Raw genomic sequence first — 18,128 nt, forward strand, 5'->3', positions numbered from 1 at the left:
AGAAGGTCTTAGAATTTTTGTTGATCTATTCATTGTGTTTTTTAGCTGATTCTCCATGAGAAGGGTTGGCTCTCTCGTTACAAGACTAACGAGCTGCACAAGGGAGAGGGACCCATCAGGGTCATCAAATGGAGAGGCCCCTTCATCGCATGGGCCAACGACATGGTGAGAAAGATCTAAAAAATGAATGCCATTGGATGATTGAATGATTGATTGAATCAATGAATGATGGAACGAAAAGTGCAAAAAGTTATTTTATATCGTAACATCTTATAGTTGATTATATTCATACTCATATATTTTATTTTATGTGGCTCTCCAAGTATGGAAGAACAAAGGATGGAAAGGAAAGGAAGGAAAAAGGAAGGAATCAATTATTGTATAAATGAATGAATGAATGAACAAAGGAACAAACAAAGTAAAGAATGAATGAATGGACGAACAACCAGTCGTAATAATCAACTATGAAAAGTATATCACAGGCTTAAGCAAGTTGCAAAAGCTTCATTTGTCACTGCTGTATTGTAGGTGTTTGAAGAATTGTTCAACACTGCAAGGTAACAAATCTAATGTTATCGTGTCTTGTCTTTCAGGGAGTGAAGATGTACGACACCAGTTCAAAGAAGAGGATCACATACATCGCAAGGGACAACACACAGTAAATATTTTCTGAACTTACACAAACTTGCAGAGACTGACCCAGAAAACTATAAAAACTACATGATGTGTTTATGCTACCAGCTTATGGTAAACAGTCAAAAATAAGAGGCAAGGTATTTTGTATCTCCTACAAATTTTTATCAATAGAAATAAGTGTTGAAAATGCAGAAGTCGCTTATTGAGTTGTACTTTAAACATTGTACTTTTGCTAAGTTGTGATGTTGTTTGCTGTTGCTAGTTTGCGCCCAGAACTGTACCGTTGCAATATGTGTTGGAAGGATGATACAACGCTACTCATCGGCTGGGGAGACAGCATTAAGGTATGTTTATATATGTTCTGATTTTACTTCCGTTGGAAGACTATAGTGGTTCATATTGTGTTGAAAGTGAATAAATGGATTAGCTAAACCTGTGCATGATTCAGGTCTGAGTTGTACAAAGTTTGAAATATGGTATTGAAATTTCCTCATTATCAGTAATAGAATATCTATCATTTCCCATCTATACAATATGTTACAAATTGTTAAAGCAGAATAAAACCTCATGCTTGCTCAAGTCACATCTATAAGATCTGATTTGTTATTCCTGAAGAAAATAAAGATTTTACTGCGTTTCCCTTGAAGATCTGTAAAGTGAAGGAGAGAGACCCACATGATGTGAGAGATCTGCCCAACAGATATGTGGAAATCAGTAAGTGGAATCTTGCAAAACAAAACTTTATTTTATTTTTACTGTTACATTAGAAATGAATGATGAAAAACAGGAGGCAGATTAACAATGACTGTTGCATTTTCTTGTACATACCTCTGAGTCAGTATTTTTGAACTTTTGACACTAAAGACTTCATTTGTGTATTTTTCAAACATTCTGTATCTGAGGGGCTGCCTATTGGTTTGAATGTGGATTTAACGTGATGTTTGTTCTTCATTATACAGCTGCGATGTTCAAGCTGGATTTCTATGTGTGTGGGATTGCACCACTGGGGGACCAGCTAGTGGTGCTGGCTCATGTGCTGGAAGAGAATGAGGTGAAAGTTTTACCTATTGTGTATCTCTGTCACAGTGGTTTAGAGATTATTAACTTAGAAATTCTTGAGGATGCCAACAAAATTCCTAATGTCTTTTCAATGCCAAAGATCAGTACACCCTCTATAAATCTTATAACATATGTGGCCTTGCATATTACACAAGCGTTACATGTGGCTTCCTCATCATAAAATGACTTTTACGATTCATATTTCAAACTAATGCTTGTAATGATAAATGTTGTGTTTCTGTCCAGGACGGCACGCAGACCTCTGCCCGCCCCCAGCTGAGAATCCTGGAGCCTCACATGGACACGCACGACGAGATCTCCAGCGACGCCCTGTCCATCAGGGGCTTTCAGGAGTACAGGTGTAACGACTACCACCTGGGTAGGTGTCTCACTCACTCTCTCCTCCCATAGCTTAGTCAGCCATCGGGGCAGCAAAGCGTTCAGTAAAGGTTGTCCACTGCTGGCGGTTGTCTACCAACAAACAAACAAATAAACTAGCAAACAAAAAAGCCAAACCAATAGATATATAACACAATAAAAAACTGGGGGTTTCAGGAGTACAGGACCTGATATAACGACTACCACCTGGGTAGGTGTCTAGAAACAAAGAAACTAACAAACTAACAAACAAAAAACTGGGGGTTTGAGGACTATAGGTGTAATGACTATCACCTGGGTAATAAAAAACTACTTTAACTTAAGTTTAGGAATTTGTCTCATGATAAGGTCCAGAAGAATGAGCCACATGTAGACAGGTCACGGAAAATATGTGTTAAGGTCCATCTCAAGAGATGATGTGTAGTGCTCTATATGGATGACAATGTAATGGCTGTGGGTACAATGTAGCTTCTGGTGTGACTTATTAGCCCGATCCTTGCATGACAGTCCTGGCCACGGTTGGTACATTATGTAGGTTGAAAGGCTCTGGGGTTGTTGCCTCTTATTTCTATGCTGTCTCTTTACCTCTAATGGCTGGAATATACTGAACATAGAAATATGTACATCAACACTTTCTAAGATGATGGGAGAGGTAATGGTCCAGCAAATTTGGTCTTTACGATTAAAATGCCCTGCATTCGTCTGAACTTTTTAGAGTACATTGAGGAGGATAGGCAGTTCTTCATTGTGGCTCCGAAGGACATCGTGCTGGCGAAACTGCGGGATCAGGACGACCACATCAGCTGGCTCATGGAGCACGACATGTTCGAGGTGCGAACAAAAATCTTGTTTTTTCTTTTTTTTTCTTCCCGGTCAGCACTTATCATTTAAAGAACCACATGTTGAAATAGACATATTTAGAATTGCTCCAAAAATGGCGTCTTATTAGTTTGTTTGCATTTCTCAGATCATCACCAGAGGAAATCACTCACCATACAGTTTAAAGTACAAATATGTTTTCCCACTGACAGTAACATTGCTGACTGCCCAGTCAAGATGCCCAGTTTAGCATGCAGTTCTTTTCTTGTTCTCTAGGAGGCGCTGCTAGCAGCTGAAGCCAGTGAACAGTCCCTCAAAAGGCATAATGTTATGGTAAGCTCTTTTATATATCTATATAGTTAGATTTTTAGAACACAATAAACATTGGCAGTACAATGTCCTTTGTGTTTCGGTTGCTGGTAGAACATTCTTTATTCTGTGTATTTTTTAATCAATCTGATTTAGAGTAAAACAGACAATGTTGTAATTACCGTATTGTCTCGAATAAAGTACACACTTTTTAAACATTTCAAAATTCAAAAGGCACCACAAATCATTGCTAAAGTCAGGGTGCGTACTTTATTTGAGGTTATTGCCAGGACAAATTGGAAAAGGACCTCAAACCCTTGCTTAATCAAACCAGGAACCCAGCTGCGGTGAAACAATACATGGCTCAATACCTGCTGATTTGTAACTTGTCGTAGGCAATCCTCAAGTTTGCAGAGACGATGCTGGCGGAGTAAACAAGAGAATCTTTTATGAATCTAAGGAATGGCATTATGTAGAAGTCCTTGATATAAGAAAAATGACCTGGAGGAACACCATAAATTTGAATTTATCCTGTTCAAAATGTGCTCAAGATCAGTGGAGAAGGGGTGCATACTTTATTTGGGGGTTTTGACTTTACGTTTCAGTTCTGCAAATTTGAGTGGAACTAGCCCCAAATCAGGGGTGCGTACTTTCATTGGGGTGCGTACTTTAATCGAGAAAATACAGTACCTCATATTGAGTCTTAAATCTTAAGAAAATACCTTAGCATCTCCTTTGTTTCTTTTCTGTCTTCAGGAAATCGGCATGACGTACATAAACTTCCTGCGTGAGGAAGGTCAGTACGACAAGGCTGCGGAGATGTGCGTCAAGATCCTCGGCAAGAACAAGGAACTGTGGGAACAGGAGGTCTTCAAGTTCCTCAAGGACAAGCAACTCAAGGTCAGATGTCCCATCATGCTTTATTCCAACGTCTTTCAATTGCCAATAGGCCGATCCCATAGCCCTGCCAACCACTATCAAAATGTAGAAAAAAATGCAAAATAAAGACATAGAAATGCAAATATTTGACAGACATGCCTCCTCTCTCTCATTGTTCAAATTGCTAACTGCCGTGCTATCATTGGTCATTTTCTTGCAGGCAATCAGTCCGTTTATCCCCAGAGGCGATGTGCGTCTGAAGCCAGCGTTCTATGAACTGGTTTTGAATGAGTTTCTACTAACAGACCATGAGGTAAGAAAATAACTTAGTATAGCTATATTTAACTTGTGTACAGCTACCACTCAAGCCTTAGAAAAAGTGGTCACTACAGACAGGCAGTCAGAGAGCTTTAGCTGGTCATTCCATGGTCTTTGACGGACCACGATAAAGCGGCTACCATGGCCAGGTGGTTGTAATGCGGAGGTGGTCACTTGTACAGGTGTCAAAAAGTCATAGATGGATTTTGCTTTTACATGTTTTTTGGTCTGTTAGTGCTACAAAACCATGGCCCCAGGAAGGAATGACTAAATGTTTGGCCACCTAGCAGCTTAGATGTTACAAGTAATGAATACTGTCATGTAGAAAACTAGGGTTTCTCCCTGTCTTTGATACTACATACTGTTGTGTCCTTACCCAGGGTTTCCACCAGCTGATAAAGGACTGGTCGCCTGACCTGTACAACATCCAGGTCATCATCAACGCTGTGCAGACCAAACTGGAGATGGACCCTCAGAACAAGGTCCTGCTCAGATCACTCGCAGAGCTGTGAGTTCTACTTTTTTCTTTAGATCATCTAGGTCTGTAAAACTGATTGACTGTCTTTGCAAGGCTTTTATCTATAACTGTTAATTTTTTTTATATTTCCTATATTCGATTCTTTTGTAGTTTAACCATTGTGCATTAAATTACAATGTCTATAAATCCCAAAATGTAAGCATGGAAAGAGTCACCAGTTTGTGTTACTTTGTAAATTCACTTTGGTCTTATCACCACTTTACAGGCACACCTACGACAAAAGATATGACAAGGCCTTGGCTATCTACCTGAAGTAAGTACCTGAGTGTTTGAAAATCATTCCTACCTGAATGTTAGAGATATTGAACAAGTGAAAGACACACCTATTGTCTCAGCATACATGTTGCAAGTTGTAATATTCACCTACTTAAACATTCAGACTCATTAAAAATCTTACATCTATATTGAGTATGAAGCACTAAACTATCATGTGGCCTAACGCTCTGGTTCTATGAATAACTAATTAACCTGAAAGGCTGAGAATGTTTTTTTTTTCTTTAGGCTTGGCCACGAGGATGTGTTCCCACTGATCCACAAACACAACCTGTTCAGCTCCATCCAGGACAAGATCGTTATGCTCATGGACTTTGACACAGAGGTACAATGGACGGGACAGGCTAGGGGAGGGAGGAGTTTATTTGGGGGGTTTTGTGTATTGGTGGAGAGAGGGTTAAATTTAGGAAAAAGTTGTCACTGAGGTACAATGTATATGTACATGTAAGTCCCAATTAATCTGTTAAATCTGCAATGCGGGAAGTTGAAGAAAATAGAACAAAAGCTGTTAACCAACTGCCTGAACAGTTTTTTCAGCATTCCTACTTGTTTTTTTAGGTGGTTGTTGACTTGTTTTCCTTGACAATTTGCATGATCCTTGTTCAAGTAATGACTTTTCACACATCATTGATTTCTTTCAGAGAGCTGTTCGACTGCTGATTGACAACCTGGAGAGAATCCCAGTAAGTCTTTCTTTGGGTCACAACTGTTCAGCCATGAAAATATTGTGCAAAGAAATGTTTATACATTTTCAATTTCAAATTCTTCTGAATGTATCTGAAATTTTATAGAATATATACGTATAAATATCATTGCAACTTTGTACAACTTAGACACCATCACAACAAAAAGTGCCTATCCCTACACCCACAATTTTTTTTTTCAGATTGAGAAGGTTGTTCATCAACTGGAACCAAGACCAAAGCTACTCTACCTGGTAATGTGGATTCTTACATTTCTATTCTATCTCTTGGCATCTAGAACTCAGTTTCTTCAATTATTTTCCTTGTAAGAAGTCAGTATGTGTCAAGTAGAGCATACAATGTTAGAAGTTTTGTTCTGGCACCATGCCATTTGTCCAGCATTTGTGACACCCTTTAGTAGAACATTCCCACAAATGTTCAGGCACCTGCTTTTTGCAGTACCTGGACACCTTATAGTGTAACATTCCCACAAATGTTCGGGCACCTGTTTTCTGCAGTACCTGGACACCCTGTTCCAGAAGGACCCCCACATCGGGCAGGACTTCCACGCGCTGCAGGTGAAGCTGTACGCAGAGTTCGACCGTGCCCGCCTGCTGCCCTTCCTCCGCTCCAGTAACTACTACCCGCTGCAGAAGGTCAGAGCTCTAGCTCTTTGTTTGGTCTTTTTTTTCTCAAATTTTTTTTTTCTCTAATTTTTTTTCTCTAATTTTTTCTTCTTCTCTAATATCTCTAATTGTTTTCTCTAATTTTTCTCTAATTTTTATTGCATTTTACAAAATGATTCAAAATGACACATAATTCAAACAGAGAAAAGTTCAGGAAATAATATAAGCACATGCCACGGATTTAGCATAATAAGAAACAGAAGTGAGCTACAACGTAGATATAAGTAATTTCTGATATAAGAAAACAATAACAGGATAACAAATGGTGAATAAACACTAACATTAAACAATTATGTTTGTTTGTTTGTTTGCTTGAAGATGTATCTTAAGCAAGTGTATGTACGATGTGTATTATTGTGACGGAAAGGAAAAGAGAGGGAAACATGGGAAACTGTAGCACAGTGGCTTTGTGGTTAGGGTTCTTGACTCAGAGCCTGGATGTACTGCTATCCTTTGAGTCTCCTGCAAGGATTTTGTTCATCAGAGTTTGTTTTTATTAATCTTTAGGCACTGGAAGAATGTCAGCAGAGAAACTTCATCCCCGAAATGGTCTTTCTTTTGGGTAAGTCTTCTTCAAAGTTTAAGAGGCGTTTAGAGATTTTCATGAAATTCTATCTGTGATGCAAAAGTGCTTTGTAAATGCTTTTTAGGATTCAAAACATTGTCCCTGTCCATGGTGCTGAACATAAAGTGTTAATGTCCATCATCATCATCATCGGTCGGTCGCGCAGCGGCCGATCACACGCCTTCTCCACGTCTGCCGGTCAGTAGCCATCTCGGTGATAGCCTCTGGGCTCAGGTCAAGTTCCTTGTGATAGCTTGAAATATCATCTGTGTAGCCAGCAGTCATTCTGTCACATAATTAAACTATGACTGTAATTTTCAACATAAAAGAAAAGTAGGACCAAATTTAGATAAAGGATTAGATAAAAAAACTTCAAACATGATTTAAACATGTCTAAAAACCAGTGCTATAATTTCCTGAATGAACAAGTGAAAGTGAAAGTGGTGAGGTCACATCTATTTATAGTTTAAAGGAAAGTAAAAGGTTCGGTGGTAAAACCTACTACCTATATACAACAGATGACAATGAGCTCAACAGCACAGAACGCTTATGTTCCCCCTCCCCACCTCTGCATTTTGCAGCGCCCCCAATGTATTACAAGTGAAGTCACAGGGCAACCAAACCTTTTAGCTTCCTTTAAAGGCAAGACGTAACTCTTTTTTCTCAGGTCGCATGGGGAACACGAAGCAGGCCCTCCATCTGATCACGGAGGAACTGCAGGATGTGGACAAGGCCATCGAGTTCGCCAAGGAACACGACGACGAGGAATTATGGGAAGACTTGATCAGCTCTTCTATGGACAAACCAGGTCAGATTATGCTGCTGTTGATGACCTTGATACAATTTCGAAATGACTTTCACTTGTCTAACCTTCTCCATGCTGCCTTGTTCTGTGACCAATAGGGAATTGGGTTCCAAATGGCTACTTCAGAGTGCTAAAGGTTAAAGAAGTGTCTCAAATTTCTCCAAGCTTTACTTATCAGATCAATTTACAATAAACTGTCCTCCAGATCATCCAACCTATTCATTTACACTATCTTGAACATGTATCTATATTGTGTAGCTAGGGATGGGATGTCCCTATAGCTCAACTAGTAGCAGCCTCACAGTTGAGCTCCTGGTTCCAATTAGTTGCTAACTGGGAGACCCCGGTTTAATCCTGGGTTGGGTACATCTTGGGTTGAGGCTGCACACCGTCTTTCGGAAGGGACGTATAATGGGGGTCCCTTGTCGAGGAGCTGCCTTGAGAATGTTAAAGGAGAAGGGCTAACAACCCCTCCCTGTAAAAAATATATCCTGCTACTGAAACAGCAAGGAAACTTGCTGCCCTATGTGGCACTAGGCACTACAAGGGTCTGTACAAATGAACAAATGAACAAACATAGCTAGTATAACTGCCTTTTGGCATAACATATCAGCTTTGTAGGCAATATGAATACAATGAACATCATACTCTGGTTCTTCTGTATCTGACTAAAGAAATTTGATGTCATCATTTTCCCAGCATTCATCACTGGCCTCCTACAGAACATTGGAACCCATGTTGACCCCATCATTCTCATCAAGGTCAGTCTGCTACGTTTGATCTTCACAAATCAAGGTGCCTGTGTGATTATTTTAAGATGCCTTGGAATGAATGCACTTCATGTGACACTGTATGCTTTGTCTAAGCTTCAGAAAAGAAAATGATTTTGTTTTTTGACTGGAAGTTTCCTAAGCATGGAAAACTCCTGCCCTTTTTGAGTTTGTTCAAATCCTTATTGACTTTTGAATAATGTCTCCCCTACAGCGCATTCCGGAGGGTCTTGAGATTCCAGGATTACGAGATTCCTTAGTGAAAATTCTTCAAGACTTCAACCTACAGGTGAGAGACTTAACCAGTACTGATAAATGTAATTTCAAATTTCTAGTGCACTACTTTTGGTTGTAACTGATTGACACCTGTTAGATGATTTTGATTGGCTGTTTGTGTTTGATTGACAGATCTCCCTGCGTGAGGGCTGTAAGAAGATCCTGGTGTCCGACTGCTACACGCTGATGAGCCGACTCAACCGACAGCAGAAACGGGGACTACGGGTCGAAGGTCAGCTATCCTACTTTTCTCCTTACTTTCCTTCAAGACTTATCAATCATTATTCATTCATTTCCCTCACATGTTAGCTGTAGTCAATTAGTATTGTTGTTAAGGTGAGACCAGGAAGGATAATGTTATTTGTATGTGAAACAACTTAAAAAAACTTGTCCTTTGAGTGATGTTTTTGATATTTATTTTCCTCAGAGTCTGATAGATGTGAAAGCTGTAGTGGACCAGTTATCGTTGATGGTAGGTGTCCTTTCTTGTCGTTTCGATAAAGAGTAACATCAAAGACTTCCCACTTGCTGTGTGGAATTCATAAAGATCCTAAAACAAAGAACAAAACAGAAATTTGAGCTTCATGCAGTGTAGACATTTGAGTGGGCGTTTGTGAGCATTCGAAAAGTGAAACTTATCTATACATCTGACATCTAGTTGGATCTATAGACCTGACAAGCTGGCACTTTTAGACTTTGAAAAATTACTTCGAAATCAAAAATGACTAGAATCTATCATTTTTTGTTGGTTAAGCCAATGCTGTCCCACTTGGAGATTTTTATGAATGGACTCCCTCCAGTGATAATGATGAGCACTGAAAGACTACATAAATGTAGGTGATCATGTATATAGTAAGACATTGAGGTATGTTTATTATAAACTATGTTTATTCTTCTCAGACTCTCGCTCTGCCAGTAACATCTCAGTGTTCTACTGTCACCATGTGTTCCACCAGGACTGTCTGCCATACAACACTGTGAGTCAACTATTTCATTCTTCTAAAAATGTACCATGACATCACTCCAATTGTACACTTTTGATAGAATTAGAGAAGAAAAAGATTGACTAAGAAAAGGCAGCATATACAGTCAGACTTGGTCTCAACAACGACTCATGGAACTCTAAGGAAAATAGTTGGTGACTGGGGGTGGTTGCTCCAGACAAGAGAGTCTTCACAGAGTTTGCTCCAGACAAGAGAGTAAAATTGTACGGGACTGTTTAGATGTGGCTGTGACTAACTGTGGTTGGCTGGCCAGGGTTGACTGTACTTGTAGACTTTGATCCTTCATCATGTAACTTTAGAAGACGGATGAGTTTTCATGCTAGATTTCTTTTGTCCCTCCACAGGAGACCTGTACCCTTTGTAATGCCCAGCGGAGACGGCCGGGAAGTGCTGGAATCTTCCGGAAATAAACACACTGTTCTTAATCCCTAAATGCTACAAAATCATTCAACAATCCAGTATCTTTACCATTAGAGACTATTCTGTATTGTTGCTCTAGAAACAGCAGATGTTGTACATGAGAGTGAAAATGAAATTTGAGCACTGCACTGCCACTGAGTAATTGCTTGGTGCTGGAATCTTCCGGAAATGAACACACCGTTCTTAATCCCTTTACGCCTTTAAAGGACCCCATACAAGTATCATTGCCAATAGACCCTACTCTATTCTGTACTGTTGCCCTAGAAACAAATAATTGAACATAAGAGTGGAAATGAGATTTAAGCACTGAGTAACTACTTGGTAAAGATTTATGTGAACAACTGCAGTCATGATAGACAAATGTACAAAAGAATATTGTTCCTTACAAAGTGAACAATGCAAACGTTGTATGTTACAGAGACTTTGAATTAAATATGCTGCTTGGAGTTCTGGGCTTGTGTTGTTACTATTTCAATATTAGCACCCCAGTGTAGCTAACTCTCTTTCTCTACTGCTCTCCCCCTGCCATCAACTCCGTTCAAATTGTGTAATTTTTCACTTTTGATAATTCATGTTAATTTTCTAATACATTGTAGCACAGAAGATTAAAATAATTTACTGACTGCAACTTTGTATCTTACTCTATCAGAAAGAAAGAAATCCTGCTTTTTTATCTATGACAGGAGGCTAAATTTTTCCTCTAAAACCTGCCCATTTATATATATATATATATATGGCCATTACTTTTGTCTTTAGTAGAAAACACAAGTTAAACTTACAATCTTTATTGACACAACAAAAGTACAGCAACTTTCGTAAGGTCTGAATAGTTGAGTACAATAGTGCGCTATAGAAGTGAAAAATATTAAAATGCAGTACCAATGTTGTAAGGGATTGCATTCGTCATTTCGGATGGTGACGTAAAGCCGGCGGCCCCGTGTATGAGGGAGCTTTGGGCGTAAGCCTCAAGCGTCAAACCTCTGCACGTAAAAAAACCCAACACACTTATCGAGAAGAGTAGGGGTGACCCGGTGTGCTTGGCCAAAAAGGCGAGCTGTGGCAAAACCGCATTGCACTACCACTAACTACTTGAAAAAGCATTACGCTTCACCTCAATTGAGGATGACTGCTTTACCCCCCTTTACAAGCAGAATGGCAAACATCATGGTGCAGTCCTTCAATCAACTGCTAGAGGCCACTTTTGATCCATGTAAGTGGAACGAGGTCACTGACATGAAGAGGGTATGTGGAAAGACCAGTATATTATAACAAGCAAGCACTTACATGTAATAGTATGGTACATACAAAGGCCTATAACAGTTCTTGTCTGAAAGACAATCCCTTATTGACAATGTCACTTCACTCGTCTTCATTCAAATTCTGTTGAAAACTATCTTTACAGTATGAAAAGTATAAAATTGTACTTTGTGGTCTTTGTATGTACTGTACCTTAGCTACAGCCAGATGCTATAGTCTTTCCACTTGTGAATGTCCTTGATCAAGCCTGCAGGGTATGATGGGATAGCCACTTTAGATTGACCTTTCACCTGTCTGAATTCTTTATTTTTTCTTGGATCTAGGCTCAGCTTGAAGAATTCTGGCAATGGTTTTCTTAAAGTCCTTACTAAGAACATCTCGTCACAATCTGTTCTTTAGAGCCGATTTGTTGAAAGGCTCAGGGTGGGTTGAGAATGTTGTTGTCCTTGTTTGACATTTTTTTATTTCAAGATCTTAGCTAGTATTTTACTTTATCAGTATCTGAGCATAGGTATCTTGTCTTAATTAATATCGTCAACTTCGTACTCATTATAATCAGTATTCCATACTGTACTTGCGATTAGCCTTTGTGCATGTATTTGCAAATAAATGATATTATTTTGCTAGACTTGGACTCTAGGTGCTGCATTCCGTTGGGTTCAGGTTCATGCTGAAATTGTCTCTTGGTTTTATCACAAGGTGTGTTGAGAAGAACATTTGGCGCAAGATGACAGTCCGTCTGTATGAGGAAGCCGACCACGCCGAGTCTTATCAGAAATTCCGCCCGACTTATGGTCAAGAGCTGGCTGAGAAAATAGTGGCATTTGTGAAGGAAAAGGTGGTGTGGACTTTTCACAGTTGTAACCCATGATGTATTGTGTTGTTTTGATGCTGTTTATTGTTATGATTGTACAAGTCACCACATATTATTTTTCTTTTGGCAGATTCATATTAATGTTTCTCCCAACAATGAAGTTACAAAACAAAAAGATTATTACTAAGATTGTAGTGTGCAAATTTCCACGATTTGTCATTTCACCAAGTTAACACAGATATGCTTTAAGTCTGATTTATCACTGACATGATTAAGATTTTGACGTAAAAAAGAAAGACTGGCATGACTTTAAAAAAAAGTGCATTCTCTGGGCCTTCTAAGGAATTACTTACTGCCCTTTATGCCTCCCGGCATGTAGGGCAGCCTTCTAAGGAATAAATGACCCTAATCGCTTCAGACAGGTATTTACTTAAATAAAGGTAGGTCAATGATGGCTAGAAGGTAGTTTTTCTGTGTTATATAAAAAATTTGAACATTGATAATTTTACCTATCAACACATATCATAACTGTTTAATTAGCATTTGCTAAGATGACTGCCTAACACCAATGACTATGCATTTTAACTAATTGTCATAATATTATTACACCTCCCAGAAAACTACATCTCTGAACCAAGCTGTCGACATCGGCTGTGGATCAGGCCAGAGTACAATAATCCTGGCGCCACACTTCCAGCAGGTCACCGGCATCGATATCAGCGAGGCTCAGATTGCCATGGCAACGGCACAAAACAAGTTCAATAATGTCCAGTACAGGTACATGTACCATCAGCACTTTTCCTGAAAGAGAGTTGCAAAGCAAAAGGTGAACCATAGTACACAGTAATTACATGTATGGTTAGGAGAAAATAGCAGATAATGGTACAAAACAAAAGGATAGCACGAAGATGAACTTGCAGAGTTTGACTGACATCATCTGAACGTATCCATGGAATACTGTAAATGCATTGAATTTTTTAAGTTTGCATGGTTTTAATTTCGCAGAAGGGAGAAAATGGAGTGTTGGCGGTGGTTTAAGTTTGCATTTGAGACAATAGTAGACTAGGGGATAGGTGGGCAACAAAATTTTGCGGTGGTTTTAAGTTCAAGAAACACTTCATTGAAATGTAGTGATGATAATGATGTACATTATTATGTCTGCCTGAGTGAAACAACTCTCATCTTTCATCTATTTGAATTCCAGAGTAGGTCATGCCGAGCACATTCCTCTTCCTGACTCCAGTGTAGATCTGGTCTCTTGTGGGACCTCAGCCCATTGGTTCGACTTTCCCAAATTCCATAAAGAGGTGGACCGGGTTCTGAGGCCGCTCGGCTGTCTGGCTGTCTACACTTATGGGATAAACTATCTCAGCTACAAGGACACCACTGCAGAACTGAATAGAATTTTTCTTGAGGTGAGCCATGATCCGTCTCAAAAACATAACAGTAACTGCTAACCACAATTAACATTAATCCACTGGGTAAAATAAACCCGCCACTTCTCCGAGATCTCTAGTGCAGCACCCCCCCCCCAAAGTATACAAACACGTGTCTTTTCCTGTTAGTCAAATTTTGCAGCTTTTCAAAAAACTGTTCTCTGTCACTTTCCCACAGTTTAAATATGACAGTCCCATTCGTGACCACTGGCATGAAAAGCGATGGCATATTGACGACAATTATCAACATATTCCAATGCCTTATAAAGGCAATGTCAGGTAAGGTCATACAAGAGTAATTGTGCAAGAGTTATAAGAGTGATAAGATACCATCTTCTTATAGTATTAACTTTAAAAGAAGACTGAAGATTTGTAGAGTTACATCCTTGTATTGTAACAATGGGGTTCAAGCACCACTAACTGACCAGTCTAACGGGTCCGGACCTTTTTTTATTTTTTATTTTTTTTAATTTAGATTTAGCACATTTGTGGAAGAATTGACATAACAGGTGACTATCACCTTTTCAAGATGTCAACCCAGACCAGACTGTAAGGTTTGGACCATCGCACACTGGGGCATGCCCCTACTCTTTTTCGAAAGGTGTGGTGGGTTCTTTAACGTGCGCGGGGTATGGCTCTCCCCAAATACGGGACCTCCATTTAACGTCCTATCGGAGGGACGTCCCTAACCGAAGTTAGGTACTCATTTACACCTGAGTGAGTGAAGTGAGGGAATTTGTGTTAAGTGCCTTTCCCAAGGGCACAACGTCCGGGCACATGTCCAGACATGTCTGGGGGTAAGCCGGGTTCGAACTCGGGTTCCCTTTTTTGACGGCCGAATGTTCTAGCCGTTATGCCACACGACGCCACCCTTTTAGACAAGCAGTTCTGGCGTGCGGTCATCTTCTGAGGGGGGAAAGCATTTTTTTTAGAAACTAGGATGACTTTCTCTTTGACATTTTAGAATGGAATATGCCTAATATGTGTATGTGACCTTCAGGGATGACTCCATGACTATAGAGGTGGACTACCCCTTGCCTGGGTACATCGGCTACCTGTCCACTTGGTCCGCGTACAGGGAGTACTGTAGGCACAACCCTGAGGACAAAGGTGCCATTCTACAGAAGCTACAGCAGAGGTACTGGTGCACAAAAGTGCCATAGAAGCATTTTTTTACTTCGCTTTTGAACAGACAAGGACGGCGTGGCACTGCACTCAAGTTTTTATTACTTATATTAACAGTGCCACGTACAGAGAACAATGTACCCATTTCTACACCTGGGTGGAGTGAGGAAAGTCGTGTAAAGTGCCTTTCCCTTCAGCACCACATCGGTGGCGTCATGGGATTCGAAGTTGCAATGTAGTCTTCTCTGTGGAATAGAAGATGGCAATACTGATGATAGTGGAATGAACAGATCTATCAATATTAGATGCAATTTCAGGATCTTAGAAGAAAAATATTCAGTTTCTATGGACAGAATTTAATCAGGATCTGTAAAAACTCTCCCTCGGATTGATCTATGTCTGTATGTCTTTATACTTAGAATGCTAGAAGAACTGGAAAAATGAAATTTAAACCGTACAAATACCACACTCTTCTCTCCTATACTCCTTCTCCAGGTTATATGAAGCCGTGAAGACCACCAAACCCCCAGAGGAAGTGATCCTTCATGTATCTTATCCTGTTGTCTTACTCATGGCCAGGAAACCACACATGGAGCAAACATCAGCTTAAAGCAAGGAAAGGAAAGGAGAGTGATCTCGAACCAGTTTAGCTAAAATGAACTCGATGAACAGATGAGCTAATCTTCCACTGGTCGTAACAGAGAAGACAGACGCTATGTACAGTATTTACAGGTTCATTGTACCGGGGAAATTCCCCTAGCTCTTTTCGACAAGCACAATTAACAGTGGACCACGGCTTAACGTCCCGTTCTAAGGACTGTGACCCTTTCCAGTAGCGTGCATGTCGGGTGAGCGACACAGCCGGGATCAAACCTGGGGCTTCTAGTTCCAGAGGCAAGATCGCTAGCCACTGGACTACGCACGCTACAAAACCAAGGAAGCTGTAACCTCCTTGTATAAACATAGCATTGAGAATGATATTTCTCTTCATGCTTTTGCTATCTTGTCTGATCTTTAATAGTAAGATCAGATTCATTTTAACGTTATGGTGATTGATCATATAACTTGTAGAGTGACACAAGAATAGAGAAAGAATTTCAAAAGCTTCGGAATCCATTTTTAATGTTATGGACACTTTTATATTTGTGAGCTCTCCTTAAAACTGGTTTGTAGCCTCTGATTATCTTGGCACTTATACATCATAATGGAAACAATATGTACAATGTATTAATCAATAATCAAACTTTTCCACAACTTGAATTCAAAATGTCGATCTGTATCATAAGTACCGGTACTGTAAGTTTTATATTGCATATAATTATCGACCTGGCCAGTACTTAATGTCATGTCTTCTGTCTGTAATACTTGAAACTATATTCTGACTTAATAAAGTCTATCTCATTTCAAACACTTAAAATATGATTTTGCTAAAAACCTATATGGCAGCCTTTTTTCTATGTTAGATATCTGGGTTAAAAGGAAAAATATATTCCATATTTTTTAAACAAAATTATGATATGAATATTGAATTTCTACAAAGTTATGTCAAACTCCATTTTACCTTTGAGAATCAATTGATTACAAAATGATGTTACCCTTGTAATATAGTGTTGGCCCCATTAAGTACATGTAATACATCAATAAGTATGCAACAACTTTTGTTGGAACATTTGTTAACAGTCAATAATGTTATGTACAAAACAAGTAAAGCAAAAGATCTACATGCATTCAATCAAAATCATTTGAACATGCAAATCATGTACCTCTACTTGTAGGGTTAGTTTCATTAGCAGCTATCTTTTTCAAACCACTTGCAGCCTTTTGTCTTTTTTTTATAAGATATTGCAGGTAAGGTACAATATTAATGTAGCATTCATAGCAACCATTTTCCACATATCAACAGCAAAAATCATGAGGACAATCTATTCCTCAGATGAGTTATTTTCAGTTTTAGTTCAACTTTATACAGCAATAAGTAATATTATAATGTTTTTTACATCTTAAATATTTGACAATATATAACAGCTGCAAGCATAAAATTTCTGTATTGCATGTCATATTAAATAGCACCAATATCAAAAGAGTAATTCTTTGGAGAGCCAAATTATTTTTTTCTGCAATACAGAAATAACAGATATTTCCTTAAGGTGACAACTGCAAGAAAGTTGTCAGTCTATTACATAATCATGCTTTCTTGACAGTAAATAATTTATTGCAAAACAGGCTTAATTTCAGCTTTCTTTTCCTATCTTGCCTTAAATGGAGTAAATGAGTGCAATTCACAGAATGAACATCTTGTGGCTTATTTTCAGGCACTGATATCTGTCCCATTTTTTTATGAAGAGCTTGACCTTTATATACTGCTTATCTAGGCAGCAATCTGATAGAGAGCAGGCAGTGTTGTACTGTTAATCAGGCACGAGTATATGGCTAATAATGAACAGCATCATGTATTCCAATTTGTCAGGCACCTACATTGTATCTCAAACTGATAATGGACAGCCTCCAATACTGGTCCCCGCTAATCATCAGAAGTTGCTCGTGGTTGCCCTGTGTTGTACTGTTTATCGGGCACTAATATCTGGACAGTCTCGTGAGTAAGTTTTGTCGGGCACCTATCTCTGGCTGATGAGGGACAGCCTCCTGTACTGGCCGCCGTTGACTCTCAGTAGTTGCTCGTGCTTGCCCTCCTCGATCTTCTTCCCCTTGTTGATGACGACGATCTTGTCAGAGTCTTGGATGGTCGTCAAGCGGTGAGCGATGACGATGCACGTCCGCCCCTGGCTGGCTCTGTCCAGAGCTTCTTGAACCACCTGAGGAAAACATAGCACATATTGGATGAACCTCAATTATGTAACTCAGGTAGACCACCACAATGCCTTGACAGCCCAGACAAACAAACCATAAATGTCTTCAACAATAGAAAGTTCAAGTCTGGGGTAAGTGAGTGAGTGAGTGAGTTTGCAGGTCTCCAAGCCCTAATGTGACGGTAGATTTTTAGGTGAAAAATACGCTCGACTTTTGTTCTTCTGGCAAAGCTCATTATTGACTGTATGACTAGGGCTTTGTGTACAGTCA

General features: G+C 39.4%; 3 protein-coding genes across 6 annotated transcripts in view; 2 read left to right on the forward strand and 1 right to left on the reverse strand.

Annotated features, from left to right (window-relative positions):
• Nucleotides 1-10,408, forward strand: part of LOC136447156 (vacuolar protein sorting-associated protein 41 homolog) — a 31,643-nt gene extending 21,235 nt beyond the window's left edge. The window contains exons 7-30 of the mRNA XM_066445854.1: nucleotides 46-165; nucleotides 594-658; nucleotides 899-980; nucleotides 1,284-1,350; nucleotides 1,596-1,687; nucleotides 1,942-2,074; nucleotides 2,789-2,904; nucleotides 3,169-3,225; nucleotides 3,958-4,101; nucleotides 4,301-4,393; nucleotides 4,779-4,906; nucleotides 5,142-5,189; nucleotides 5,438-5,534; nucleotides 5,851-5,892; nucleotides 6,096-6,146; nucleotides 6,411-6,548; nucleotides 7,086-7,140; nucleotides 7,811-7,951; nucleotides 8,648-8,709; nucleotides 8,933-9,007; nucleotides 9,127-9,226; nucleotides 9,422-9,466; nucleotides 9,895-9,971; nucleotides 10,343-10,408. Of these exons, the coding sequence (XP_066301951.1) occupies nucleotides 46-165; nucleotides 594-658; nucleotides 899-980; nucleotides 1,284-1,350; nucleotides 1,596-1,687; nucleotides 1,942-2,074; nucleotides 2,789-2,904; nucleotides 3,169-3,225; nucleotides 3,958-4,101; nucleotides 4,301-4,393; nucleotides 4,779-4,906; nucleotides 5,142-5,189; nucleotides 5,438-5,534; nucleotides 5,851-5,892; nucleotides 6,096-6,146; nucleotides 6,411-6,548; nucleotides 7,086-7,140; nucleotides 7,811-7,951; nucleotides 8,648-8,709; nucleotides 8,933-9,007; nucleotides 9,127-9,226; nucleotides 9,422-9,466; nucleotides 9,895-9,971; nucleotides 10,343-10,408 (2,094 nt within the window). The remainder of the gene's footprint in view (nucleotides 1-45; nucleotides 166-593; nucleotides 659-898; nucleotides 981-1,283; nucleotides 1,351-1,595; nucleotides 1,688-1,941; nucleotides 2,075-2,788; nucleotides 2,905-3,168; nucleotides 3,226-3,957; nucleotides 4,102-4,300; nucleotides 4,394-4,778; nucleotides 4,907-5,141; nucleotides 5,190-5,437; nucleotides 5,535-5,850; nucleotides 5,893-6,095; nucleotides 6,147-6,410; nucleotides 6,549-7,085; nucleotides 7,141-7,810; nucleotides 7,952-8,647; nucleotides 8,710-8,932; nucleotides 9,008-9,126; nucleotides 9,227-9,421; nucleotides 9,467-9,894; nucleotides 9,972-10,342) is intronic.
• Nucleotides 10,409-11,201: 793 nt separating this feature from the next.
• Nucleotides 11,202-16,145, forward strand: LOC136446855 (putative methyltransferase DDB_G0268948). The gene is made up of 7 exons (XM_066445490.1): nucleotides 11,202-12,098; nucleotides 12,375-12,513; nucleotides 13,106-13,266; nucleotides 13,694-13,904; nucleotides 14,104-14,204; nucleotides 14,926-15,063; nucleotides 15,546-16,145. The coding sequence occupies exons 1-7, from the start codon at nucleotides 12,022-12,024 to the stop codon at nucleotides 15,658-15,660; spliced, it is 942 nt and encodes a 313-aa protein (XP_066301587.1). The 5' UTR covers nucleotides 11,202-12,021; the 3' UTR covers nucleotides 15,661-16,145.
• Nucleotides 16,146-16,155: 10 nt separating this feature from the next.
• LOC136446848 (ATP-dependent translocase ABCB1-like) overlaps nucleotides 16,156-18,128 on the reverse strand; it is a 30,539-nt gene continuing 28,566 nt past the window's right edge. For all 4 annotated transcript variants that reach the window (XM_066445465.1, XM_066445461.1, XM_066445462.1 and 1 more), the window contains exon 29: nucleotides 16,156-17,863. In XM_066445465.1, the coding sequence (XP_066301562.1) occupies nucleotides 17,666-17,863 (198 nt within the window). In that variant the 3' untranslated portion in view covers nucleotides 16,156-17,665. The remainder of the gene's footprint in view (nucleotides 17,864-18,128) is intronic.

Source organism: Branchiostoma lanceolatum, chromosome 13 (assembly GCF_035083965.1).
Source record: "Branchiostoma lanceolatum isolate klBraLanc5 chromosome 13, klBraLanc5.hap2, whole genome shotgun sequence".
NCBI lineage: Eukaryota > Metazoa > Chordata > Leptocardii > Amphioxiformes > Branchiostomatidae > Branchiostoma > Branchiostoma lanceolatum.